The following is a 26,665-nucleotide window of genomic DNA, read 5'->3' as shown; positions in this document are numbered from 1 at the left end:
CCCGTTGGTCTTGACTTCCGTCCTGGTCGGTTACGCAACAGACCAAGACGAACGGTGTCGGGAGGAAGATATCTTTCTCGGACGAAAAGGAAATCCTCGAGCGAAAGAATGTTGCGTATCGTAGCATCACGCGTGGCCTCGGATGGTGCCGAGTGACAGGCTACTAGCCTCGTCGGCGTGCAAAGCACCAGGGCGTCCCACGGCCCCAAGGAGACCGACGAGGAGTTCGATCAGCGATATGTCAATTTCTTCAACCGCAACGACATCGATCACTGGGAGATTCGAAAGGCCATGAATGATCTGGCTGGTGAGTCTTGCGCTCGTGTCATCAATCAATATTCCGTAATGAAATCAGTGATTGTCAATTTTAATTGTAAAGGACATTTATTGCTGATTTTATCATTCTTGTTTCACCTGATAAATGAAACAAGTATGATAAAATCAGCGATGAATGTTCTTTGAACAGATTTTTTTTGACGATTTAAATACTGTTTTTTCTTAGCTTAGAGAGATTAACATTTATTATACCTCTTCATTAAATTTTAAATCAAAATCTATTTAAATTCGGTTGGAATGGCTTAAACAAATTACTTTTATAAATTATTTTTAACTATTTTTTTCCAGGTTTTATTTTGCTATAAACAATTTCTAATCATAAATTATATCGAGAACTTTCATTTTTATTCAAAAATAAATTTGTCCTAAATTGATCAATTAATTTATATTATAAAATTTGCTTATGATTATTGGAATATTTAGTTTAGAGAGATATAAAAAGATGAAAATTTAAAGCTTAAAAAAATACCTGGAAAACAAGATCAATAACAGAAGTATCAATAACAACAAAACTCTTACTTACTCATACCATAAAATTTAAATATGTTTATATTTATACATTGTTTTGGCCTCTCTTGTTAATATATAATATATATATATAGATTATAAAATAACTTTGCTAACAATTATATATTTTATTTAGGTATGGATAATGTACCAGAACCAGTAATTATATGCGCAGCATTGAGAGCTTGCAGAAGATTAAATGACTTGCTCTTGCTGTAAGATTCTTAGAATCAGTGAAAGATAAAACTGGACCATAATTCGGCGAGATCTATCCTTATATTCTTCAAGAGATCAGACCAACTTTGGATGAGCTAGGCATTAGCACACCCGAGGAGCTAGGTTACGACAAGCCAGAATTAGCCTGTCAATCAGAATATCATATGTAACAGGTTAAAAATTATACTATAAATATTAGTATTTATGTTCTCTTAGTTGCTGGCTTCAGATGCATATAAGAATGATATCAACAAGGCTGAACTTTTATGTATCCACATTATCAGCAGCATTGTTGAATAAAAAAAACACAATTGTATTATAATTGTTGTCTATCGTTAATGAAAAATCAATCAAATGTAATTTATAACATCGTACATAAAAACATTAGAATTTTAATTTAAGATCAATTACAAAGATATATGATGATATTAAAAACATTTAATATTTGCCATAAATAGTGATTGTCCATTTTTTGGTAAATATATTCCAAATTGTTTCATTAAAGTTATTGTCCAAAATGACAAATTTTGTTCTATGGATTATCTGAAAATTGTCGGATTTATCTTCTTTTTCGTTACATATGGTTGCATTGTAAGCACGATTGAGTTGTATACAATTGTATGGCCAATATTATTGATTAATTTCAATGTCGTAATTAATTTGAGTAAAAGTAAAGGCAAAATTGAGATGACAATACAACAACTTATTTACAAATTGACATGGAAATTGAGATATGCAGCAAAGTCATATACACATATGTCTATAATTATCTAAAGTCGTAATACACATTTTTTTCTTGAATGACATTTAACTTAATTTATGCTCCGTGTGTGCTTTGTTACAAAACAACAGAGGGAAAATATAACATGTTTATCTTACATACGTAGATACTGATATATTACATCATTAATGTAGTGGCCTTGAATCTTAAAAAACAACGCAACAATTAGTATCTAGTCATTATGATACGTTTTTAATAGTATTTATCTCTATTCTCAACTCTATTTCTTCCTAAATGTTATAAAAATCTCTTTGGTATTATTACACACGATTTCGAGGGCAGTTTATTGTTTCAATGTTACAATCTTTAAAATAAATATTATTACGTAATTTTCCAATTCAATTGCAATTTATACAATCAACACTAAATAAAATTTAAAAATGAGATCACTACTGCATGTAGAATACATATTTATATAATGTATGTTATATACAATGGAAAAAATGGAATAATAAAAAAAATGTAAAATAGTAATATATAATTGAGAAAACAAGATTATTACAAAAAGAGACGATTCTAATTTTTCTTACCGTAACATTGAAACAAGATTGCACGCAAAAAATACACCTTTCGTCGTTTTAGATACATTATATAAAAATGGATTGATGATTTAAATACCATATGTGACACAGTCCGACTATTTAATGTAAAATAGAATTCATTACTTTTGATTACCTTCAAATTGATCGAAGATAATATATATGTATATGAATTCTGGTTTTTACCATAGACATAGTAAGTATAAACCGAGCATCCATTGTATATAAGTGTATATAAGCGTTAAGCATACGAAAAGAAAGACAAAAGATGCTGGAGAAGTGGGGAGCATTCCCCACTTCTCCAGCATTGAAAAGAGAAAGAAACTCATCTTACATCTTTTGCCTTTCTTTTCGTATGCTTAACGCTTATATACACTTATATACAATGGATGCTCGGTCTATACTTACTATGTCTATGGTTTTACAATCCCGTATTTTGTTTTAGAAAATTAGTACATACATACACGTTCGGTCATAGTTTCAAGAGATAATTTTCAAGAGGTTGACATTAAAATAATTCTTCATAGAAATATAATATCTACCTTCTTCTTTTATCGCATTGATAAAAATCATACGATTTTACGATTCCCCCTTACGATTACGTTAATCAAAACGAGTAGTAGTAATAGTAAATGGTGCAATATAAGATTCTTGTAAAATAAGACTATGGACACATGCTTCTCGCGTTGGTGCGTATTGAAATTTCAAATCCATTAATATCCTGGTTTTTGTTTTTTTTTCTTTTTTTTTTCGAAAAAACATACATCTTACATCCTATTTGTACCCGTCAGAAATGCTTAACTCTTTTTTTATCTCTACTATCGATTCTTTATGTATATATTACATATACAGGAGTCATTTTTGTTCATCTTGACCATCTGGCACTCTCGTTGCTTTTTAAAAAAGCAACGGATGTACTCCAAGCGATCGAGATAAATAAAACTCTGTATACTGTTACATAACTCTGCGATAGAAAAACAAAATAATCGGAATTTTTTATGATCGCACAATTCAAACATATGTCATACTTCGAAACACATCTTAAATTCAAACTTCAAAGATATCTCCAACTGTTCAAACGGATCGATCCGCGATTCATTTAATCTGTGTCCAAGCGCAATTTTTCTGTTTATTTGTAAACTAGACTCGATATTCATAAACGATCGATTTTTTTATAATCGAATTGCGTGCTTTTCCTCATTTTCTACAACAAACGTTCGTAAATTAGAGAAGCTTCTGTCTTTGTCAAATTTTGAAGTCAATTTGTGCTAAAGTGAAAATTGAAGAAAAAAATGGACAAATTTACTGCATTATTATGGAAACGATGAACGCTTACCACAATATAATTATTGAATTAATTAAAAGTATGTCTTTGGTGTGTATTTCACGTATCAACCTGGTTTTAAGACTAGAAATACGTGCTTACGCAATACTGGAAAGCACGATTATGTTTTCATGTTTCGATGGAAAAAACAATATAATGTCGCAAATTATTCGCGAAAATGGAGACACATTCGCCCAGCGCGATGCGATAGATTTCTTTAAAAATTAATACTATATCTGAGAAATTGAATTGCAAGTGACCCTCAAGCATTTACAATGAATCTTGAGTACAAATACTCTAGACTAATCTTAATCAATATTACGCACTCTCTCCATTCTCACTTTCGGATATAATCGCTGTACGCAGTCAGAGCAAGACACACTACACAAGTACAGTGACTCAAAGAGAAAAAAAGAACACAACACCAATCCATTACTAATTCTCTCACACTTTTATCTTTCTTGCCCGTATATCACCGCCGTATGCACGCATACGTCCGTAGGTGATATGGAGCGATTTTGGATTAACTAGATTACACTTAAAACACGCGTTTATTCCGGGCTAGATACAGTTTGTTGTTGTTGACTATCCTCGTCCTTAACAACCTCAGCTTGCATAGCCTTCGTTAGAACATTGGCGTCTTTCAACGATATTACTTGAAGGACTTGATGCTCTCCGGCGGCATTTATCATGGTCATAGGATGACCCTGTATAGTGACGGCCTCAATGGTGGTGTCGCCATTTCCTGGCTCTACCTTGGGTACTTGTACCATCGGTGTCACGACTTGCATCGTTCCGTCGCTCTGAATATTGGCTACCATAGTCTGATACATACTGGCGGACACTGGCACAGTGATCACTCCCGAGACTGAGACAGGATATCCTGAAACAAATATGTATTTAACATTCCGCGTACTATTCGCAGCAATTTACAGCGCACAGTGATGTATACTTTACAAACTGGAAAAGACAATATAAAGAGAAAATGATAAACAAATATCTCAATTATACTCACAATGCGACAACGTGAAGAAGCTGTTTGCAAAACGCTAATATCGAACCAACGATTGAATCTGTGCGTGATTAAAAATCGTGTTGTTCGCACCACGAATTTTTTATATTCGGGACAATTTTGGCATCCATAATAATAATTAAACTACTAATTTATCATACAAGCGAATGTATATTGTTTATTATTTTAACTATTAATCGACACTTTTTTCTTTAGCTAATCTTAGCTATTTGTCATATCATGGACATTTTATTTGCGAAAAGAAAAAAATATTAAAACGTAATTACTTAATGTTCCGTTATCGAGATGGATACAGATTTAAACTAAAGGATAAGGGAAATAAAACAGGAATGAAATTCTGCTATGTCAGTTAAAGATTGAAATCTTAGAAAAGATCATAGAAGTGGAACATATAATATGTACATATCGAACAATTTAAAGAAAGATAATAGCATTTAATTGATATATGCTAAGAGAGAGAAACAGAAATTTAATACTTGATACTTGATTTAATGCTACAATCTGATTATTCTTTCTTTAATATATTCTTTTAACTTATATAAATCGCAATATAAAAACACAATTAACGCTCTAAGAAAACTAAGGCATTTATAAGGGGCAGCGTGAATGTTTAAGCTGTTTGCAAGAAAAACTTGAAATTTTAGGTATCACATGAGAAATTTCGAAAAACGCATAAATACCAGCACAATTAACGCATTATTTATTACAAGCAACTTAAACACAGGGGCTGCTAAGATGTATAAAAAATAATGAAACATCAACAAAAAATACTCTATGTACAGCAAGTTTATTTCTTTTCATTTAATTCAAGTTGGTAAACCAATTTTTAGTGATAATGATAAATATAATAATCGTAGAACAGTTTCTTCCATTATCGTGGCATCATCTTTCATTTTTAGCGTTTACTAAGTTGAAAATTTTAAGAATCCAATAGCGAGAGATATATGTTTTCTTTATATAATTATCTGCACATCTGCATCTTTTTTTTAACTTGAATCGTTATTAAACTTTCTGTAGCAAAGTGCTTCGATATATATAGCTACAATAATGATAATTTATGTACAAATGTGTTAGATATGCTTATGTATAATAATATATATACATATGGATATATATATATATATATATATATATATATATATACATACACATATACATATATATATATATACATACATACGTACATATATATATATATATATATATATAAAAGAAAATTAATATACCTACATGCATATTACATATAATTATTATTTCTCAAGAGTGAGAAAATTTAAAATAAAGTAGCATAAAATAGCGCGTAAACATGTGTCAAATAAATGATGTGAATCTAAATTAATTAACGTGCAGATATCTTTTTTTAATTAATACTTTTATATAATTACTCTGAGTCACATATAAACGCGCTTTTTGGATTCTTAAAGAACAAGATTTCAAATAAAGCGCTGTGCATAGCTCCATTTATATAAAATTGCTATGTATATACAATACAAGGCAAATACATAAACTCTATTCCACATCGTTCTACTCCGTGATACAAAGTAGTACAACACATATAAATGATTTCCGATTGGAGCATAGCAGACAGCATGCAAAATAACAGGAAAAAAAAGAAAAAAAAAAAAAAAAAAAAAAAACGAACTATTGCTCGATCATCTCTTGGCCGGCGACGGTGCAGAGCCTATAAAAAACTGTTTTACCGTGTCCATCTTCTCCAGTGAGGATGATTTGACCATCTTGACCTAATGTTGCTTCTGTAACGGTATTCAGATCAACGGCCACACTAGTACCATCCGTACTACCAGCTACTTCTGCTAATGCTTGCACTTCTCCTTGACTTGTATGGATCTAAATACAATCGTAAACGAGACATAATCGCACTTCTATATTATATGTGATTAATAAAATAAAAAAGGATTTTTTTGTTCTTCAACTTATATAATATATCAAGAACATCATGAACTTTTTTCACATTATTTGTTGTATTCATTTTGATTCTTTTCAGAATAAAGATAATCTAGAAATAAAAGATTGAAAAGTTTCTTATATAAATATCGTATTCAATAATTATCTATATATTGATTTCCATTTGTATTTGATTTTTATTTTCGTGTGTATATATATATGAAGAACATATGATGGGCGATAAGCGAGATTGCTGCCTAATACTATTTTTTGGTTTCTCTTAAAGATTATTTTGTATCAAGCTTTTTTTCAACTATGACAGCAATTAAAAATTCAAATTACTATAATTAGGTATAAATGCTGAGAACAGAATTACGTTATTAAATGATTCACATTACATGTTTATGTAATATTTTAATTCAGTGTTGTATTTAAAATAACTTCCTAAACAATTGATCAATTTATCTTTTACATTACACCTAGACATCTTCAAATTTCTTAGAAACTAGTATATTATAAAATTCATATAAGACATGGTATATAAAATTGACAAATATATGTTTCTGGATAATATACTTACAGTAGCAACTCCTTGAACTTGGGCTGTTGTACCATCTGGTAAAGTAATGATCGGTGTATTAGGATCCACTTGTATAATTGAAACTGAACCATCAGGATTTGTTATTGTCTGCAATACAGTTGTTGGATATTGGGCTGTCATCTGTTAAACAAAATTACAAATTAGATTACTAAGTATTATATATCAGAGTTACATTCCAAAATTTCATAATCAATCTAATGAAAGTTAAAGTTATGAAGAACTGAATTAAATTGAATAGAACAGACGTGTAAAAAGCAACATTATAAAAATATATTTCAAATTGTGAATAGTAAATTTTGCTATAGTTGCATTATTTCATGTTTTCAGGATGACGGTACAAATTAATTCTACTTTTTGAAACAGAATTTTGGAATGCAACTTTGAGTTGAAGAGAACATTGTTAAGTACATATTAATTCTAACTACAGCTTTTAATTATAATTTGAAATATAAATAAATACATTCTATTAAATATTTCACAATAGATTGTAACTATATGAAAATTAAAGTATTTTAACATATTCTCTTTAATTATAAGATTGAATAAATAGAATGACAAAAAAAGCAGTTGTAACTCAAATAAGGGAAACCAAACACAAAATGTCGACAAAAATCAAGATAGTATTTCATAATGCATACATGTTCAAAATTATATCAATTCTTATTCTTATTTTTAGAGAGAAACAACATTAATGAAAATCAAATTTCAAGAGATTAGAAATTAAGATAAGAAAAATAGTGATGTTTTTAAATATCAAAATAAGATGCAAATGGATACAAAATTGAAATTGGATAATCAGTAATCTGTAACAAATGTTGTTTCATCCAATTCTATTTTAAATTCTATTTTTATTTCATTTTTTATTACTCCATCCACTCCCACCTGAGTGGCAGTGGCAAGAGCTGTGGGAGACGCGGCAATGATTTGTGCTGGCGAAGAGTTTCCCTTAGATGAATCCGTGCTGTTGAGGCGAACAACTCCCACCGTTTGTTGCTGTTGCGACTGTGCTCCTCCACTTTGCCCTTGATTCGACGAATGCGATGGATGTGACGAAGAGTGAGGTGTCGCTTGTTGTATCAAGACATTAGACTTATCATCTTCTTCACTAAACGCTGGTAGAAGATCTTCCCTTCCGTGGAATTTATAACAATTTATTACAATTTGCCGTAGTGCGTGAGTCCACGAGATCTGAAATTAATCGAAGCAATATGTTTCGATTTCCTGGAATAGATTATTTGATTGAATACAATCTACTTTATCTTCATTAAATCCTTTAATATATATCCTCAAATATATAAAAAATAAGAATTATTAAGAAATAGGTGTATTTGAATCATATTTTAATTTTTTCTTAAAGAAATAATTATTGACATTTTTCTTTAATAAATAAATCTAATTATATTTCAAATTATTGATGAATTAGAGCAGTGATACAGAGAAAATGTTCTTATCGATTTTTACATACCTTTTGTTTTTCGTCCTCCGATCGTGCATCCATTCGAACGTTAGCCCAAGGTAATTCCTTGGGCCACCATGGTGGTCGTGTACTGTCTCTTCCCCAACCGGGTTTGCCTCTACCAGTAGAATACTTTAACATCAATGGGATAAAAGCTCTGAGTTGTGCTTGTGTCATTTTTTCTACTGGAGTTGGTATGCCGTCGATTATCAGTGGCGGTAATTCATACAATGTTGGATCCTCTTGCAAAGGTGGCGGCGCTTGTTGCGCAAGTGCGTTTTCAAGTTCCTCCATAATAGTGGTTCTTAGATTTTTCACTACATCTTCTAATGGTTTTGCTCCAAATACTTTGTAACTACTATTTGGTTTGCCTGGTGTAGCCACTAGTACTACTGCCTGTTGTCCAACCCGCGTTGCAAATTCATCAATAGTTTGCTACAATAATTTAACATATAGCAAAATGATAAGTAAAATTTTAAAATAAATATGTTACTATAATAGTGTACACACACACGTACACAATTATATATATAAATCAGAAAATATGATATATATTATTGTTGCGAGCGGTGTACGAAGGAAAGGAATCTTATAAATCACATGCGAATTTAAATTTAATGTTTGATAAACGCACACAAAAAAAATGTATAATAATTTTAACAAAAATGTATTTACATTATGTATGTATCAAAGTATATATTATGTATAAAGTTTGATAACGGAATATTAATTGCCGCGAGCAACAGATCTATTCGGAACAACGAATCTCGGATTTCTTATTCTTCTTAGAAGCGATATACGTAATAACGCGAGAGCCTTTTCGAAAGTGCGAGGCGCCCTGGATGTGCGGGACCTTTTATTAAGAAAATCCTTCTAGAAGAGTCCAGGAATCGCGAAAAACTTTGTTCCGGCTTGTCCTTAATTTTAAATTTTCTTTGTATGGATTTGTTGATATTTTTGTGATAAGGACACCTTTTATTAATTTCGTTCTATCATACGATAGGCGCACGGTGACAAAAGGCCAAGGCCCGTTATTTGTCGGTGCCTATGTCATCACGCGTGTTAATGTCGCGTTGCAATTACAATCTCTCAAAACCCCTTGCCCCTTTTGAATTTTATTGAATTTTAAACAATTATAAATATTGGTTGTTATATGAAGCTTTATAAGAATTGTTTTATAAAAGTCCTAAGCTTTTCATAAACAACTTGAATTTATATAGAAAAAAGTCTGCAATATATGGATGCATGATATAAAATACTTACTCTAAGTTTTCTTAAAAGCCTATTCTGTTGTCTTTTTCTGATACTGGGATTAGTTTCGAAACTGTGAGGTCGTTTCCGTTTCTTGGCTGATACAATGGCAGCAGCCGCGGCGACACCAACTGGCCCTAAAGATTTTTTAATGTGGGAGAAATGTTTTGTTATAGCTTTAGACCTCTTAATATGTCAATATAATCAAAAAGAAAAAAATTTTTTCAAAAAGTCTTTGCATTACATATTAATAATGAGAAAAAAAAATATTTATATAAGAAAGTTTACTTCAATGAATTACATTGACATATCAAAAGCATAAATGTACCTCTAACACAATTAAACAAAAATGCGTGAGCAATGAAATAAAACGTGCTTGAAAAATCATACAAAAAGTTGTGATTATAAATAATTGCAACATAAAAATAATTGTTGTTAAGAGAAAAAGGAAGTTTTGTAAGTCTGTCTTGACAAAGAACACAAAAAAGAATATCGAAAATTTTGAAAATGTGTAAAAGAATCTTACATTTTAAGATCTAAGATATTTTACATTAAATTTACAGATAAGAAACAATGGAGAAAAATATAAGATTGCATAGTTGAAACTTGTGTGAGATGGAAATATAATATGATAAACATAATTTGTCTAGGTTGCCTCATTTTTTAATTGAACGAATTATTTCATAATCTCATAATTTCTAATAAATATTTATAAAAACTTTGATGTATAAACTCGCATTAATCGCTTTCACAGTACCAAAAATATAACATTAAAATCTGATTTTTCATCTTGTAGTCAATCAATCTGCTTCATTTTGAAAAGGAAGAAAGAATTGAAAATTATATTTCGATCTTCAGAACTTTTAAACTTCCATAATAAGATTGCAAATTTGTTTCGACCATAGATGTAGGAAATATTTCCTACACCTATGTAGTCTCAATTAATTAATATAATTTTTCACCAGTGTTGATAACATAAAACAAAGTAAAGATATAGCACACAAATATAAAATGGAAATAAAAAGAAAGATTGGCAAACAAATAAATTATTTATATAATAATTACAAATAAGTAACATTAGTGTAGAATTAAAAAACATAGCATTAGGGCAACATATTTTACAAGCACATAATTGCAAACTATAAATTTTTACTAAAAAAAGTTGTACAAGAATTAAAATCTCACTTTGAAAAAAGATAATATTTAAATACAAATCTTATATGCATAAATTAAAAAAAACAATTATTTAATATCTGATAAGCATAAATTTAAAAAATTTATTTAAAATTAAGTCTGATGAGTCTGATATGCATAAAAGATTGTAATGTTATTATGTTAAGTTGAAAGATTTATATAAATTTATCTATAAAAAATTAATATAAAATAATTTTGAAAAAAAATAAGTTTGATATTTATAATATATAAAGGCATTGTTTTTTTTTCTTGTGTAGAAGTTATGTTTAATTACGCAAGACCAAAGCTTCAATTCTTCTTACTTGAAGTTTCACTGATCTTGATACAGGATATTACCCGTAATGCTAAACAATGCCTCGAGGACATCCTGCTAATTGTGCTTCATTCGTAAATAAAAATGATTAGGAATCGATCACTGGTCAAAAACAAAAACTGAAAAAGCAAAAAATGAGAAATCACCATCAATGTTTTTTTGCCAACCTGCTGCAGCGAGCTGGGCTGTGACGTCATCACCCATAGCAGCTGACAGGAGATCTCCTTCCTCGTAAGTCTCTGATCCGCTACTAGGCTCATCGTCGTCGTCGTCCGAGATTCTGTCCATTGTGCCAGTCTCTGCATTAGGCAGAGATACCATCTTTTTCTCGTCGTCACCCGTTTTGGTATCTTGTATATCGAAATCACTCGTGATAGAGGAAGTCGGCGCGTCGTCTCGATTTGGCAGTTTCAATTTCCTCTACATCACCTTAGCCTAATGTGTAATAAAAAATTGTTTTTTGTTAAAAATTTCCACTTCTATAGTAGCAATTGAAATACAACAATATGCTGAATGCATAAACGATGAAAAATTTTATGTGTTGGGACATTGGATATTATTCCGTAAAAGAAATGTACGCGTCCCGCGTTGCGGGAAAACATCGCGTGTTTGGAGCAAAATAAAAGCACATGTGTTTGGTCTCGGAGAAAAGTATAAAGAAGTAACTCTGAGGATATATAAATATACATATACATATATGTGTGTATGTATACATATATACATGTACATATACTGTATATATACATGTATATGTAATATGCAATGTATACATACATACATACATATATCATATACATATATATATATATATATATATATATATATATATATATATATAATATAATATATAATATATAATATATATGTACACATATACACATGTACATATATACATTTCGCACAAGCGACGAACTGAAAACATCCGCTCGTGTCTGCCGTGAGCGACGAGGCCCCTCTCGCGCGGAGGACTTTGGTCGCGAGGCATCCTCCCGACGACGCGACTCCTAGGTAGCGCGTATGCACCCACGCGGCTCTCACGAATATCATCGGCACGGTCGAGGCTGTACGCCTCGTTACGCAAAACATAGTTGATCGGCGACAATAGCAGCAACGGTGGCGGTGGCGGCGGCGATCGCAACGGTAGTGTGGCGGCTGCCGCGTCTGTCCTCCTCCTCCTCCTCCTCCTCCTCGTCCTCCTCCTCCACCTCCACCTCCTCGTGACATCTCGCACGCAAAGTTGACAGACGGACAGGCGACAACAAGACAACGCGCGATAAAGTACGCGCGCGTATAAGGGGCGGCGAGAGAGAAAGAGAGACACGGAGAGAGACGGAGCGAGGAACGCAACGGGACAGCGAGGCGGAGAGGGAGACGCGGGGATATGCGCGTTTATTCGGGCCGATACTTTGGGGGGGCAATGAAAATGCGCAGGGCACACGCAAAAGAGACCACCACCTCCGGGTAGCCGCGGAGCTGCTCACGACGGCTGCTCGGTAACGCGGTAACGCGATGGAGCAGGCCCAGTGAAAATCGCGAGTTGCGTACGCACCTTGGTGTGTCCCGCGGAGTGGATGGATGGATGGAGAGAGCTCTCAGGGATCACGGAGAGAGCTCTCGTCGCGGGGAGGCAGCGTGCCTCGGCTACGCTCTCGCACCACGCCCCGCGCTCGCGCTTAACATCACCGTGGCCGGTCCAGCACCGCGTCTACCTCAGGATGCGTGACGACAACGCGCGACAGCGACAACGTTAGCCGCCATGGCCGGTATTCGGCGGCGGGCGTATCGATCGGTACCGAGCGGGCCTCCATCACCACCACCACAACGCGAACGGCGGCCGCGGACCGGCCATCTTGGGCGAGCCTGCGCGATGCAGGCCAGCCCGAGCAGACGATGCGAAATTGCCCGGATTTCGCGGACGCCGCGGACGCCGCGCACGGCTCACGCCGACCCCCGGTTTCTCGGCCGCCCGATTTGCGCCGATATCGCGCCAGCACTCACCGTTTCCCCGTTGAACATCCGTTAAACAGCAGCAGCGATCCGGGAGAACGCCAACGCCATATACATATATATAAGACTGAAGTAGCACGATTGGCGGGAATCGCTGGGGCACGCGTCATGGCGGACGGCGTACCGTCGCCGCCATTGGTCGGCGGGACACGTGACGCGCGACTCGACGTAATGTCGGACGACATAACCTGTACCCGTCACCGCTCACCGCCCGCCGAGTAAGAGAAACTCTGAGAGAAACGAAACGAAGCGAGTTGTCCCCGACGTTGGGTGAGGATCCCTCGTCTTAATTCGTCTTTATTACCCGATATGCGACGCATTTATTTATGCTATTTATTCGTGTCTCTGATTGACGACTTCGTCGCTCTCATCATCGTACCATTATCGTATAGACTCCACTCTGTTGATTCGAGAGCGAAAAATTTCCTCCGGAAACTTGCCGAGTATATCGCTGATTTTTCCTTACAAGTATGAAAAATTATTCGATTAATTTCTTGCTATTTTCTTTTCTTATCTTGCATCATTGTTGAGTACAAAAAAACACTAGCTTGCAAGTAGAAAAATCGAGATAAAAACTTGACCTTAGATCTTGGTTTCTTGTTATGCGATAGAAAGAGAAGATTGTTTTGAGGATCTATGTCTGATCTTACGATACGATTCTTATAAATGCGATTATCGGTTTAACACATTCATTTTTCTTTTCAAGAATTTATAATAAAAAGCCATATTTATTTCCATATTCTAAGACATACACAGAAAAACAGCGTAACTGCAAGAAAAAAGAGAAATATCCATCACAGACACTACTATAATGCTGAACTGTTGTATAATCCATACTTTCTGGCATGGTTAAAAGTATATTTTGTTCCTACTTTGTTTTTACAATCATACTACATATTACTACAATACCCACAAAGATATTGTATAACTAAACATATAATATTGTTATATAAGATGGCATAAAAAAATAGCTTTACATATCACATCTGGAACAAGGTAAATTAGAAATTAAAAATTTTCTACTAGCGACTGATTGAAAATTCTTGGGATCTAAATTTCACGAGGCTTCTTTTTTGCACACATATTGTATCTCGGTATTAAATGAACAAGATCTTACAAATCTCTCCTTGAATCATTTTAATATCACGAGATTCTTTCTCTACCGACACATAGGACATTAATTCTTGGTACATGTGTAATTAAGAATATATAAATTATAAATATAATTTATATGTCTGAAAATTTAGAATGAGATGTTATCTTGAAAGAGTTTAATTGACATAAAAAATAGCAAAGATATATTATCAATTCCTAAGCCCATGGTTTGTTTTTGTTACATAACTTTCCAAACCAACCAGAATCGCAGAGACATGTGTTGTCCGGTTGACAGATCCCGTTCCTACATGCTCTCGTACACGTCGATCGTTGTGACGAGCGTCTTCCAATTTCGCAATGATTACCTTTAAAACCCTTTGGACATCGACAAATATTATTGCCCCTGCATTTGCCTCCGTTCAAACAAGGGATGACACATTTGGCTGAAAAGGCAGATAAATACAAAGTTTATAAATAATAGAAAAGATTCCTCAAAGTGTACATTTATACTTACAGAATTCACAGCGTAAACCAAAATAACCCTTGGTGCATTCACAGACGTCCTTTTGTATGCATTTTCCTCCATTCAAGCATTTCTCCCTGCAGATACCTGCAATTTTATTCAATGTAGTCAATTTTAATAACCGAAATACTTATTATTTAATCCAAATTTTACAGAAAAATGTTACACATCAGAGCAGTGGGAGTGCGAATGGCCAGCACATCAGCGGCCACAAGCGCAACTGGGAAGATACTGGATTCGATAATAAGAGTCGACCATGCTGGCGAATTGGGAGCGGATAGAATATACGCCGGACAAATGGCCGTATTAGGTATAATCATTCCAAACGCACAAGAGAGATGTAGAATATAAATTGAGATTCTAACGAAGAGTTTCATGCGAATTGAATGCCTGTAGGCAAGACGACGGTCGGACCGACGATACAACACATGTGGGATCAAGAGAAACGACATCGCGCCAAGTTTGAGGAACTAATTCGCAAGTACCGGGTCAGACCCACTGTTCTTACGCCGCTATGGAATATCGCCGGTTTCGCCCTAGGTGCTGGTACTGCTCTCATGGGTGAAAAAGCAGCAATGGCATGCACCGTGGCGGTGGAAACCGTGATCGTCGAACACTACAACGATCAGTTACGCACATTGATGGAGGACAAGGACAGGAACATAGATGAGGAGATACTCGAGACCATCAAAAAATTTCGCGACGAAGAACAGGAGCATCATGATACGGGCATAGATCATGGCGCAGAACAAGCGCCTTTTTATCAAGCTTTAACGAATGTGATCAAGTTTGGTTGTAAAACGGCTATATCCATTTCCAAAGTGATATGAATGCATTCCCCATTAAACAGAATATTATTGTAGATATTGTAAATTATAATTAAGGTAAGAGAATATAATAAATTATTATTTTTCTATAGTAGATGACGTGAATCAATTTTACGATATTTTAAGTTTATTGAGACATTTTTCAATCATGATTTTTTTCCTTTGAAAATCATCTATTCATGTCCAGGAAAATCTCTTAGAAAAAATTTTGAATTTTATATAAAATAATGTAAAACATCAGAACATCAGAAAGAAAATATATAATTTGAAGCTAAATAAGGGAAAACGAATATGACAACATTTATTTTATAGTCAACTTTAAGTAAATCTTTATAGATTTGATGAAATTAGACATGTATTGAGACGACAAAAGATCTACTTGTATAAGTGACGTATTTATGTTAGTTTGTACAATTTATTATACCTCCTTCACAGTAGGGTCCTTGATATCCTGGCGGGCACGAGCACACACCCGGTGCCGTGCAATTACCACCATTCATACACTTTGGATAACAAAGCGCTTTGTTGCAATGAGGTGGCCCTAGATAACCATCCGGACAAGGACCAGGATTAGGCTCTGTAAGAAATACATCAAAGTTAAAAGAAATATATATTGCTGCAGTACACCTATATACACACACACATATGTATTCAACAATTCAAATCTCTGTATAAATTCTATTAAAAACAGAATATTCTAGTAACAGATATCGAGCGCGATTTTGTTAATCTGATAAGATAAAATTGTGAATGCAATCATCTTACACATGCAGATTTTAATCGAATTTTTTTTAAAACCGTGCGATAAGCCACGAAATTGAGATTATTTATAATAAAGATATATTTTTATCTAATGACTTGACATAAAAGAAACAATTCAAGTTTATTTCTACTTATTTTATTACTCGGATTAAATAAGTATTTTTAATTTAAGAAAAAGAGAATACTTTGATCAAGATGTAGCATAATAGAATATATAATAAATTCACAAAAAAATAAAAATGGTGTAGATTAAAATTTTTTAATACTTTAAATAAAATATTGCAAACGAGAAGACTAAAATAAATCATGTATTATATCTCATTTTCGTGACACGCGCAAATGACCGTGATTCTTTTTAATTATAAACCTTATTTTAAATACACAAACAACTTTGGTCAATGTGAAAGATAATTATTCCCGTTTGCACATTTAACATAGTGTACTCCAAATTATCGCGATTTATTATCACAAAAATGATTATACGAGCGCCGTATTCCATCTGAATTCAAGTGGATTAAAATAATGATGTATCATATGAATCGTTACACACATTTGCTGATCTTTTCTTAAATTATCAAGATCTGTACAATAAACTTGAATTAGTTTGATCGCTTGTACATGTCGCAAATGAATTCCTATCTTAATATTATCAACACAAAATTTATGCAAAATCTTTTAATATATATTTATATATTAAAAGATTAATATATTTTTATACTTTTGACGATTGGCAATTTAGAATGATATAGGAATTGAGGCAGCTGAGGATAATGCCAAGAAAAAGACCGAGTAGACTTGTGGATTCTTTCGTATTAAGTAGGCAATTAGACACTTAATTCATGATTCGTGAGCGAACAATGACTCGAGAAAGCGTAGACGACTGACATTTAACAAAGTGTTGAGCCAAAACGAAAAAATGGAATGCTAATAACATACAAGACATACAAAACAAGCGCAAAAATGACTTGGTTGAATATTTGGGTAAAAAACATAGACTGAAGCCAATAATCTTTTATCATACAACAGTTAATCTTTCTCGAGTTGCGAAAGTTGTGTATCTTCTAAAAGTAAAGATCAGTGCAATATTTGCGTTATTTATGTGGAATTGAATTAACAAAGTAATTACAAATAGCGAATTGTATGTATTTCAAGATAGCGCTAATAGAGAATCTAGAACGAGTGGCTTCTGTTATATACAAGAGATAAGCTTCGCAAAAGCGGTTCGCATCTCTAATCTATGATAGGTTCAACTAGTGCGCGATATGGCGAATCCAAATTTGTGAAATATACTCTTAAAAATTTAAGAAAAGATTTGTTCAAATTTTAACATTGTGAATATTTTAAAATTTCCTTTTTTTCTTTTCCTTCTTCTTGTAACGTTAATTTTTTTACAGCTCAAGAGTAAACATATAAAAATAGCACACACACAAGATCCAAGTATTCGAAAAAAAACATAGGCCAAAAATTAATCGATTCGCTATTTCTTTTGACATTTTACCTGCGTTGGCATTAGACCAGGACATCGTCACAATGTTCGAAACTTCAAAAGCGATCTCTTAATGACTTAACAACCGTAAATCTCCCCGACACGCCATGGAGCGAGGATTCGACGCGCCTACTTCGCACAATTATCGGACCCATCACCCCGGTCGGCAGGTAGGCAGTTAGATAGGCAAGGTAATCGTTTTTCTTACAAAGTATCAAAACGAGCGCTCACGACTACAGGTACATGCAACAGCTATCAGATTAAAATGAAAGAGAGGCCAGTCGGAAATATTCAGGGCAATTGAATTTTACATGCACGTGTAAAACGACACGTAGCTCATGTTTTCGGACACGTCCGAAAACATCTTCAAGACAACGATCAAAAGAGCGGCAACAAATTAGGCTGATGAATTACTGAATACAGAACTGTGTGAGCGAAGAGGTGGTGATCGTGGGCGCGATTGACGCACTCACCGCGCACGCTGCATTCTTTTCTCAAACGGAAACGTAGCGGCGTCCCATTCAGAGATATCCCATTGCGCGTCTCGATCATTAGACCGATGCCGAATTGCGCTATACCTTTGCCGGCGCAAGGTAGCAGAATACTGAACTCTGCAACGAAGAAAAGAAGATATATTATTGGCGTGTACGTGTATGTTTCTCGACCCACGCACGCACGCACGCTCGATTACTTGCACAATCTGTAAAAAAATATAAAAGTATTTGGCATTCTGTTTACATGATACAGATTATATGCATATATCGCAAGTTTTATCGGCTAAATTGTTCCAGCAAAAAGTAATAATGATGCGAAGTAAGAATTGATCGACAATTTATCTAATCTTTATTTGATTAACTATACTTAGTGTTTGAAATCATGTCAAAAGTAACTCGTACAGAATTCTAGATTAAATTTTAAAATGAAAGTAACAAGAAAATGTGAAGTATATCTCAATTCAAACAAGTAAAATATTTTTATCCTGTTAAATATTGGGAGAATAAGATTTCATGTGCTACGAGTCGAGACATCTTCACCTTTGGCTGTGTAAACAAAGACTGTCGGCGCGATACTTTTTATTTTCTACGCCATAAGAGAGATTAAACTTAATGAAATATAATTTTTTGATGAAATATAATTTCTCTTACAAGCGCGAGCATAGTTTATTACCATTTTTTCCAGAAAATTATAAAATATCAATAATATATTCTTGAATAAAATATTAGCTGAAAATACATTTTACTGCGCGATAAGAACTAAATGTGTATTAGATTAGAATCGGATATCCGACCCAAATCAAATACACTTCAACTGATAAACACGAAAATGCTATTAAATGTGAGACGTTAGAACTGTACATCTTGTACCATTGATTGATACTAAGCGAAAAATCACCGTACAAGCATTTCGTAAACAAATAAACGCTTGACCTTGAATTTATAATTATTGAAACTTTAAATCTTTCTCTTTTAAGGATTATTGTCTCTGGAAAATGAAAAGTCGATTCTCTCGAACAAAATTTTAATATAATTGCTTTGTAAGAAATTTTGACGATATAAACATATAGTATAGAAAAAAATATATATAATTAAAATTTGTTTAATCATATAAAATCTTACGAGCGAAATTTTATGCAAATTACTTATTTTCGTTGCTTCATATTTTGTATGATATAAACAATTTTCACATTAGTTACAATGTTAGATTATATTAAAGATATATTTTAAATTTTTCTGTTACCTTTCGGTCGTTTGGGAACCCGTCCTCGTGTATCGATCGTGATGGATGGAGTTTTCAGGATGCTCTCGTCGAACGATTTCAAGCGAAAGAAATTGTAATAATACTTTTTAGTCCCGGCCTTCCACGTGAAATTCACGTGCGATACCTCGCTCGGAATTATCGGCAATTTTCTTTCGAATTCGGGATCCAAGAGATGACTGATCACTCTACCCTCCGCGATCGCGTATATTTCCATAGCCAGTCCTAGATCGATCATAAAAACACAATTCTTTTATGTACATTGTGACATACTTAATTTTGTTATTAAAAAACAGCTCATAGCGGGAGGAGGGGAAAGAAGTTGTTCTATATAAATATAATATTTGAATTTTCAATATGTTGTGCTATCGAGAACTTCATAATACATATTTCAGGTATCGCGACGCGTCACCCGAAGAAAAGACAATTGTAAAGGAAGAAGAGATCGCTCGCAAATAACTGTGTACCGCTTAACATCTTCGTCTGTTGCTGGTCGATCCAGAGAGAGATATCTGATTTGTGCGCGCCGTTCCGGGAGCGATGCTTTTGCCGAGCGAGCGCGCCGTCCAGGAGCAGAACGAGCGCCGTCGCCGCGGCCAGGACGGCCGCAGCGGATCGCATAATAATCGTCCGCGACTAGTGCCGCTCAGTACCACTGCCAGGTGTTGCACGCACACCGGAGGAGGAAGAAGAAGAAGAAGACCGCCCCTTCCCCGTGGCAGTCGTAAAAGGAAGGAAAAAAAACAGTACACAAGTAAATAGGTAACGCAGAGGGCAACGTTTCACCGGTCGCTTATCTCCTGCGAAAGCGGAGCTCGCGTGCCGTCCGTTAGACGCGTGTGAAATTTGGGATTTCACGCCGTCACCGCGGACGTCACCTGCGGTGCCGCAGGAGAGGGTCCTCTCCTACTCCCTCCCCCCTCCCCGGTGCGAGTGATTTCAACGCGCGGTTGTCCACCCTCTCGATCGATAAGGCAGCAGAGGGAAGGAAAATGATCGCTCGAAGATGATCCCTCGCGTGCGTGCGTGCGTGCACGCTTCGCGTACTGTGCGATGCGTACGAACCGCGTCGCTCCGGCAGACTGACTGACTGACTGACTGACTCTCAATGAGAGGGAGGCCGAGAGACCCCTCCGTGAAGAGCGAGATAGAGATCTCGCAGACGGACTCGGGGGCACGCCGAGGAGAGCGAGCTCGGACGTGCCGCTGGAATAAGGCTGCGTGCACAACGACCTCGCAAAGAGGAGCATCGCTTCGGTTTCACACATACTATTTTGTACGCTTTTCATTCTTATTATTATCTTAGAAAACTAAGTTTTAAAAAGTTTCAATTTATACGTACAAGTTTTTAATTTTACTAAATCTTTAATTCATCTCAGCTAATTTTCTTGTTAATTAATATATAAGAATTAACTTCCATGTGATGGATTAATTCATAAAATTAAACTCATAATATTCGATTAAATGGTAAGAACGGTAAATAAAAAATTGTAGAATATTTCGAATTTTTAATATTGTGAATTAAGCTTCGACAAGTCCCGTGGAAATAAAAATCCTCTTCTTTTTATTTAAATTCACATATTCATTTTCATGCAATAAGTGAATCTCGAAAGTTTTAATTTCCTTTAATTTTGGATGTGCACATAATCGGTAGAATCTATTTTTAAATCGTATTTTAACTGAAAACTAATTTTTGTTAGAGTTGAAAAAGTATATGCTGAAATCAATATTCAAATTAGTAAAAAAAGTAAAAAGAAACATTAACGAAAAGAACCAGTTTTTTAACATTTTTTTACTTAATTGCTGGTTTTTCACGCCGTTTCTTTCATTCTCTGTCTTTTTCTCTTTTCTATTCTCTTTCTCTCTCATTCTTTATATCTCGCCGACAATTGAATTTTATTTCCGTGTCGCGTAAATTCACATTTGCATTCCACTCACACATTATAAGATACTTAAGTCGCTATAAACATATTTTCTTGCGCGTAAGATTCGTTTAAGCTTAAACATTGAAGAACTACTGAATGCAGAATTGAAAGAGAAGAAATATATACATATATATATCTATATCTTTTTAATATAAAATCTCAATTTTACTTTACGGATTTTTTCCTTTCGGCTTTACTTTTTATTTTTCTTATTGCATAATGCATCGATGTTACCACGAACTCATGATTTACAAGGTTGCGTATATGTACGAGACATTTATGACGAAGTGGAAGAGTTTGCCGATTGATAAAGTTTGCGTTCATCGATAACTGGAAATAATCGAGTTAAACTCTATTTTTAGATGGATCTACTGAATCGAGATAGATTCTCTTTAAGAGCGACCTCAATGAATCATCAATAGTAACCATTGGTGTCGCGCAACTGGCTCCAATAAATGATCCATTGTTATCCTACATAGCTGAAAGGTCTCCATCTTCCTTCAACTTCATCCTTGTTCTTCCGGTACGCACAGTACGACCGTGAACATGTTGTGAATGGTCACAAATTCTTAAACGCACGCTCAGAAACATCCAACGATGGAAGATAGCGAGACGTTCTACGAAAAAGAAGCATCTCGTATAGTATTTCTTACGCAAATACATCATAGATTCCTTCAATTAATTTTATCTTTATAAATTATTGTTATAATTGTTGTAAAACAAGCTGTATGGAAAAAATCTGGCGCTGATCGATCGACTCCGACGTCAATCGTGATTCTTTCAACCAGGAGGTCATAGGAGTTTAGGATCCCACGTATCTTTATCTTGCTTCTCCCTGCGAAGAGAAACGGAGTTAAATTTTATCGAATAAGAAATTCGTGCGGCCATTCTCCACGTATATACTCTCGGTGCAACTCCGCCTGCCAACAGCGAATTCAATTAGGATTGCGCGGCGGTCGTACAAAAACATTCGATCAGGAATAAACCGGCAGCCTGCCTGCCTCGCGGACGCTCTCTTACACTCGTCTCGCTTTCTCGTTCGTGGATCACGTATATAATGCGTATAGGTTGCGTTATCGATTGCACGTTTTATCATATCGGGGATTCTTGGCAGCAGATAGGATGCGCAAACAATTTTCAATGTGTCATAGAGCGATTCTCTTTAAGTGTACTCTCTTTGCGAAATTCGTCGATTACGATTTTATCTCGTAACGAAAGTCTTTGCATCTTTTCGAAAGATAAGTGTTACAAATAATTTCTCTAAATTTTTTAAATATTATACGTATGTAATCTAAAATTGAACAAGACAATCTTAAAAGTTATATGTGTGTACAGAAAATTTTTATACATTCAAGTAGATTTTTGTCTCCCTAGATTAAAGCAATTTTCATTCTTTTCGAATGTACGACAGCCTTGAACCCTCAAAATTTAAATATCCTTGTTTCATGTAGAGACTCGAATGATCGAAGAATTGCCGTTCGATGCACGCGCGGATCGTAGTTATATTTCTGCGGACGGCCCCGATCGCATCTCCCTTTATTCTCCCTCGATCTTTTATTCGTCTGTGGCGCAAACCGCGACGAGGGAGAGAAAGAAAGGATCCAGAGTAGCGCAGAAGATCGAGAGAACACAGACGCAAAAAAACCCGTCTGGCATAATCACATTATCGGTCACATCTTGCTCGATTTCTGCGTCCGCAGTTAGCGCATTTATCCAAGACGAGCTTCAATTTAGAGAGAGCATAACGTAATTGTTCTCGAGAAATTAATAATTTTAGGCAGACCGATATATATTATCATTTTTGTAAAAATAAAATAAATTATGTATTTACATATAAAATATACATGTATTGTTTTTAATGGTTCGTATTCCTTTTAAGAGAATTCAAAATTATCTATAAATATTAATATATAACAAACTAAATATTAAATTAAATTGTATTAGACTTTATTGCTGGATAAAAATGACGTATGAAGGAGGAATCGCTATCTCGATTGGATTTATTGGACATAAAAATCGATGTGGATCCAAATTATAATGCTCCTCTTTGTAGATTTCCTCTTCGTTTATTCTTTTCTTTTTTTTTAATTTCATTGACATGAGAGTTATGCGGACAAATGTCGAGATGCGCGTCGATGCGCGTATTGTGAATGAAAGTAAACTTAAAAGATATAATTATATTCGCATATATATCATATAGTGATCTCCGATTTCGGTATCTCGCTGCTTTCACGAAGAGACGAGAAGATCTCTCTACAGGGTGGTCCATTCAATCGCGCGATATTCAACAGCTTACATGTATATTATGGACGAAAGATGTTTGCACGATGAAAGTTAGGCCAGTTTTGTGCCTTCTTATATCAATGTGCAACTTTTTCTACACAAATGATTTTCTCTTCGCGATACATTCGAATCGAGTTAAATCCATAAAAGCGTTATCAAGGCTGGATGGAGCGCCCTGTATGCGCGTATTTCTAAAACTCTGCAATCTTTTAAATCTCGTAGAAAAATTATGTCTAAATTGTGACGGCCGATGAAAATACGCTTTCGTTATATCGCTCTTTTTATAGCTGTACGTGTAATCAAATGGCGAAAAAAACACATCGGCACGCTATTTAGTAAGTATAAAGGTAATATATAATAAAGAATTCACATGATGATAAGCTGGCACACGCTAATATACATTATTGAGATTCGTCTTCTCTGCATCATTGACTCTTTTTATGGCGAATGCTCCATGTCTATGATGATCTTATTATACGCAATGTCTTTAAGTAACTTGAATATCAAAAGAGATTCGGAAGTACGTTAACGCGAACGTGTTATCAATGATTATAATACTATCCTCTCGCGTTTATTATTTAATAGGATATACAATCTATAAAATATAATATCGCGATCAATTAAGCTAATCGAAAATGAACACTTTGTGTATTAAGAAATAAATGAGATTCCAAAAAGAGGAAGAAATTCGCCGTAAAAAGAGTCAAGACACTCTACAATACTTTTGAGAATAACGTGTGCATGCTCGTTGTACAATGAACACTCTTTAGTAGTATAAATCACGAATCGTTTCTCCCTTCGTCGACGCAACCTAATATCAAGCAGAGTAGTAGTAGATATTTCCTCGTCCTCCGTTTCAAAGGAGATACGAGATACGTAAAATCGACGAAACGCACGCACCCGTTGTAGATTCGAAATTGCGCGTAAAGAAACGCAAATGATGTTTTTTTTATACAAAGTACAAAACTATAAAAAAAATAAAGAAGAGAAATACAAATATTACAACGTACGAAGAGCTGCTCGTGCGAAAGTATTTGGAAGTTTTTATACATGTATATATGTATAACATTATAGAGTTAACGAATAAACTGATAGTTTATAATGTGCAAAACGAATAAGCCTCATTACATCCCGGGGTAAAACTCGAGAGGCTAGCACAATATAAAAATACTCTAAAAATGCGCTCTCGTGTGTTGTGTGTGTGTTTGTGTCTTGTGACTTGGACATCGAGATTACCAAGATACATCTATAATTCCATCGTCAATTTCGTCATGGTTATTGCTAGCGCAATCATATATCAAGATATTGATTCGAGAAAATCTTATGCATCTATCTATTGTATATAATTGCAGCTTCGATAGAGTAAGTTTAAAGATTGCACAGTTGTACATACCATACAACTGTATCGACGATATTAGATTGTCTCGTACTGTTAATATGGCGGTCTTTCGCTTATGTATGTATAAAGCTATAAATCAGATCAGTAAACTCACAAGTGATTTCTTCACGAATAAACGATTGAATAAACGATTGACATTGTTTATCGCAGTACGCAGTCTTTAGCATCGTCACAACCGTCTGTAAGATTCACGCTCTCTATCTAATTAGGTTTCTTTTTGTCTTTAACATCGACAAATGAATAACATTAATGGACGTATAATAATACGAAAACGTTCGTATATTATTACCATATAAGCCAATATCATGTAATTAGAAAGAAAAGTCTTAATTATCGTGTGACGTCCAAGTCACTTGTACAGGATGTTCGGCAAAAAACACCGTAACAAATATATTTTTAATCGCATTAGAGAGAAAGATACTTTTGCATCCGGTATGTAAAAGATATCTCTTATAAGAATTCGCGACATGAAGAAAGACACGGGCTAGTCTTGTCTGTGATATATCATTTAAAAGTACTACATTCGTGATTCTTTGCGTATCATACGTATCATAAATATTATTTCACTTTGTACCTATCTTTGTTTCGCTTTTTATCTTTGTACCTGACATATTTGCTCGCGACACTTTTGCAGACAACCTGTACATCGCATTGACTACGTTAACTTAACGTTTATCTAAACAAATTTTTTGTACAAATTGTACTTAGAGGTTTAAACAAATTTTAACATCCCATACACTAAGTAATAATAATTATAGTTGCTCTGCTGTGTGATCGTCGCATTCTTTAAAAAATTAGTAATAATAATAATAATAATTCATAATTAATATATATATATATATATTTATATAATATCTCTCTCTTTACTTCTTTTTCTTTCTCTCTCTCTCTCTTTCTCTATATATATTTATATATTTAATATCTGTATATATTAAATGTAGAGCATTAGCTTATAATTATTGGATTATAATAAAATTATCAAAAAAGCAAAAAAAGTAAACTTTTCCATAAAAATAAAAGGGTTTTCGTGTCGAAGCATATTTCACATACAAAAGCAACAATTACTTATAGAGGCCTTGCGATTTTTGTTATCTACTTATAGTGCATACACAATCTCTCCTTCAATATTTATCCTTTACTTTATCCT

The 26,665-nt window shown here is 34.3% G+C and overlaps 3 protein-coding genes, 1 long non-coding RNA gene and 1 pseudogene across 9 annotated transcripts; 3 read left to right on the top strand and 2 right to left on the bottom strand.

Moving 5' to 3' along the window:
• The first annotated feature begins 60 nt into the window (after nucleotides 1-60).
• On the top strand, nucleotides 61-1,296 carry LOC112637548 (annotated as a pseudogene).
• Nucleotides 1,297-3,333: 2,037 nt separating this feature from the next.
• LOC105250915 (DNA-binding protein P3A2) lies at nucleotides 3,334-13,568 on the bottom strand. Of its 5 annotated transcripts, none has more exons than XM_011257290.3 (8): nucleotides 13,455-13,568; nucleotides 11,603-11,891; nucleotides 9,962-10,086; nucleotides 8,708-9,133; nucleotides 8,125-8,430; nucleotides 7,222-7,362; nucleotides 6,437-6,584; nucleotides 3,334-4,586 (listed from the first exon to the last, which is right to left on the bottom strand). In XM_011257290.3, the coding sequence occupies exons 2-8, from the start codon at nucleotides 11,775-11,777 to the stop codon at nucleotides 4,255-4,257; spliced, it is 1,653 nt and encodes a 550-aa protein (XP_011255592.1). In that variant the 5' UTR covers nucleotides 11,778-11,891; nucleotides 13,455-13,568; the 3' UTR covers nucleotides 3,334-4,254. The 5 variants fall into 5 exon arrangements, with proteins under 5 accessions (XP_011255592.1, XP_011255591.1, XP_011255594.1 ...); XM_011257289.3 differs by lacking the exon at nucleotides 13,455-13,568 and adding an exon at nucleotides 13,006-13,309; XM_011257292.3 differs by lacking the exon at nucleotides 13,455-13,568 and adding an exon at nucleotides 13,006-13,304 and having other exon boundaries at nucleotides 11,624-11,891.
• On the top strand, nucleotides 13,477-16,616 carry LOC105250914 (5-demethoxyubiquinone hydroxylase, mitochondrial). 2 transcript variants are annotated; one of them, XM_011257287.2, is made up of 4 exons: nucleotides 13,477-13,733; nucleotides 15,237-15,391; nucleotides 15,478-15,965; nucleotides 16,344-16,616. In XM_011257287.2, exons 2-3 carry the CDS (start codon nucleotides 15,241-15,243, stop codon nucleotides 15,909-15,911), a joined length of 585 nt encoding a protein of 194 aa, XP_011255589.1. In that variant the 5' UTR covers nucleotides 13,477-13,733; nucleotides 15,237-15,240; the 3' UTR covers nucleotides 15,912-15,965; nucleotides 16,344-16,616. The 2 variants fall into 2 exon arrangements, with proteins under 2 accessions (XP_011255589.1, XP_011255590.1); XM_011257288.3 differs by lacking the exon at nucleotides 13,477-13,733 and adding an exon at nucleotides 13,757-13,931.
• LOC105250913 (protein shifted) lies at nucleotides 14,286-20,573 on the bottom strand. Its single transcript, XM_011257285.3, has 6 exons — nucleotides 20,379-20,573; nucleotides 19,894-20,136; nucleotides 18,630-18,767; nucleotides 16,333-16,485; nucleotides 15,073-15,168; nucleotides 14,286-15,001 (listed from the first exon to the last, which is right to left on the bottom strand). Exons 1-6 carry the CDS (start codon nucleotides 20,530-20,532, stop codon nucleotides 14,775-14,777), a joined length of 1,011 nt encoding a protein of 336 aa, XP_011255587.1. The 5' UTR covers nucleotides 20,533-20,573; the 3' UTR covers nucleotides 14,286-14,774.
• On the top strand, nucleotides 18,045-20,489 carry LOC112637562. The gene is made up of 3 exons (XR_003122612.1): nucleotides 18,045-18,326; nucleotides 18,396-18,969; nucleotides 20,307-20,489. It is a non-coding gene; the product is annotated as an uncharacterized LOC112637562 (long non-coding RNA).
• Nucleotides 20,574-26,665: the final 6,092 nt, after the last annotated feature.

Source organism: Camponotus floridanus, unplaced genomic scaffold, assembly GCF_003227725.1.
Source record: "Camponotus floridanus strain SB8 unplaced genomic scaffold, Cflo_v7.5 scaffold18, whole genome shotgun sequence".
Taxonomy (NCBI): domain Eukaryota; kingdom Metazoa; phylum Arthropoda; class Insecta; order Hymenoptera; family Formicidae; genus Camponotus; species Camponotus floridanus.
Note: the sequence above shows the minus strand (reverse complement) of the source record. Positions and strands in the feature narration are given on the sequence as shown.

Excerpts from the sequence above, each read along its gene's own strand:
- LOC105250915 (XM_011257290.3), bottom strand. The coding sequence starts at position 11,777 with ATGGTATCTCTGCCTAATGCAGAGACTGGCACAATGGACAGAATCTCG. Across the intron at positions 10,087-11,602 it reads TTGGCAAAAAAACATTGATG|GGCCAGTTGGTGTCGCCGCG; the intron begins GTGATTTCTCAT and ends AAAAATCTTTAG. Across the intron at positions 8,431-8,707 it reads CGGAGGACGAAAAACAAAAG|ATCTCGTGGACTCACGCACT; the intron begins GTATGTAAAAAT and ends GATTAATTTCAG.
- LOC105250914 (XM_011257287.2), top strand. The coding sequence starts at position 15,241 with ATGTTACACATCAGAGCAGTGGGAGTGCGAATGGCCAGCACATCAGCG. Across the intron at positions 15,392-15,477 it reads CGGACAAATGGCCGTATTAG|GCAAGACGACGGTCGGACCG; the intron begins GTATAATCATTC and ends GAATGCCTGTAG.
- LOC105250913 (XM_011257285.3), bottom strand. The coding sequence starts at position 20,532 with ATGCGATCCGCTGCGGCCGTCCTGGCCGCGGCGACGGCGCTCGTTCTG. Across the intron at positions 16,486-18,629 it reads AAAAGAATGCAGCGTGCGCG|AGCCTAATCCTGGTCCTTGT; the intron begins GTGAGTGCGTCA and ends TATTTCTTACAG. Across the intron at positions 15,002-15,072 it reads TGGTTTACGCTGTGAATTCT|CCAAATGTGTCATCCCTTGT; the intron begins GTAAGTATAAAT and ends CTGCCTTTTCAG.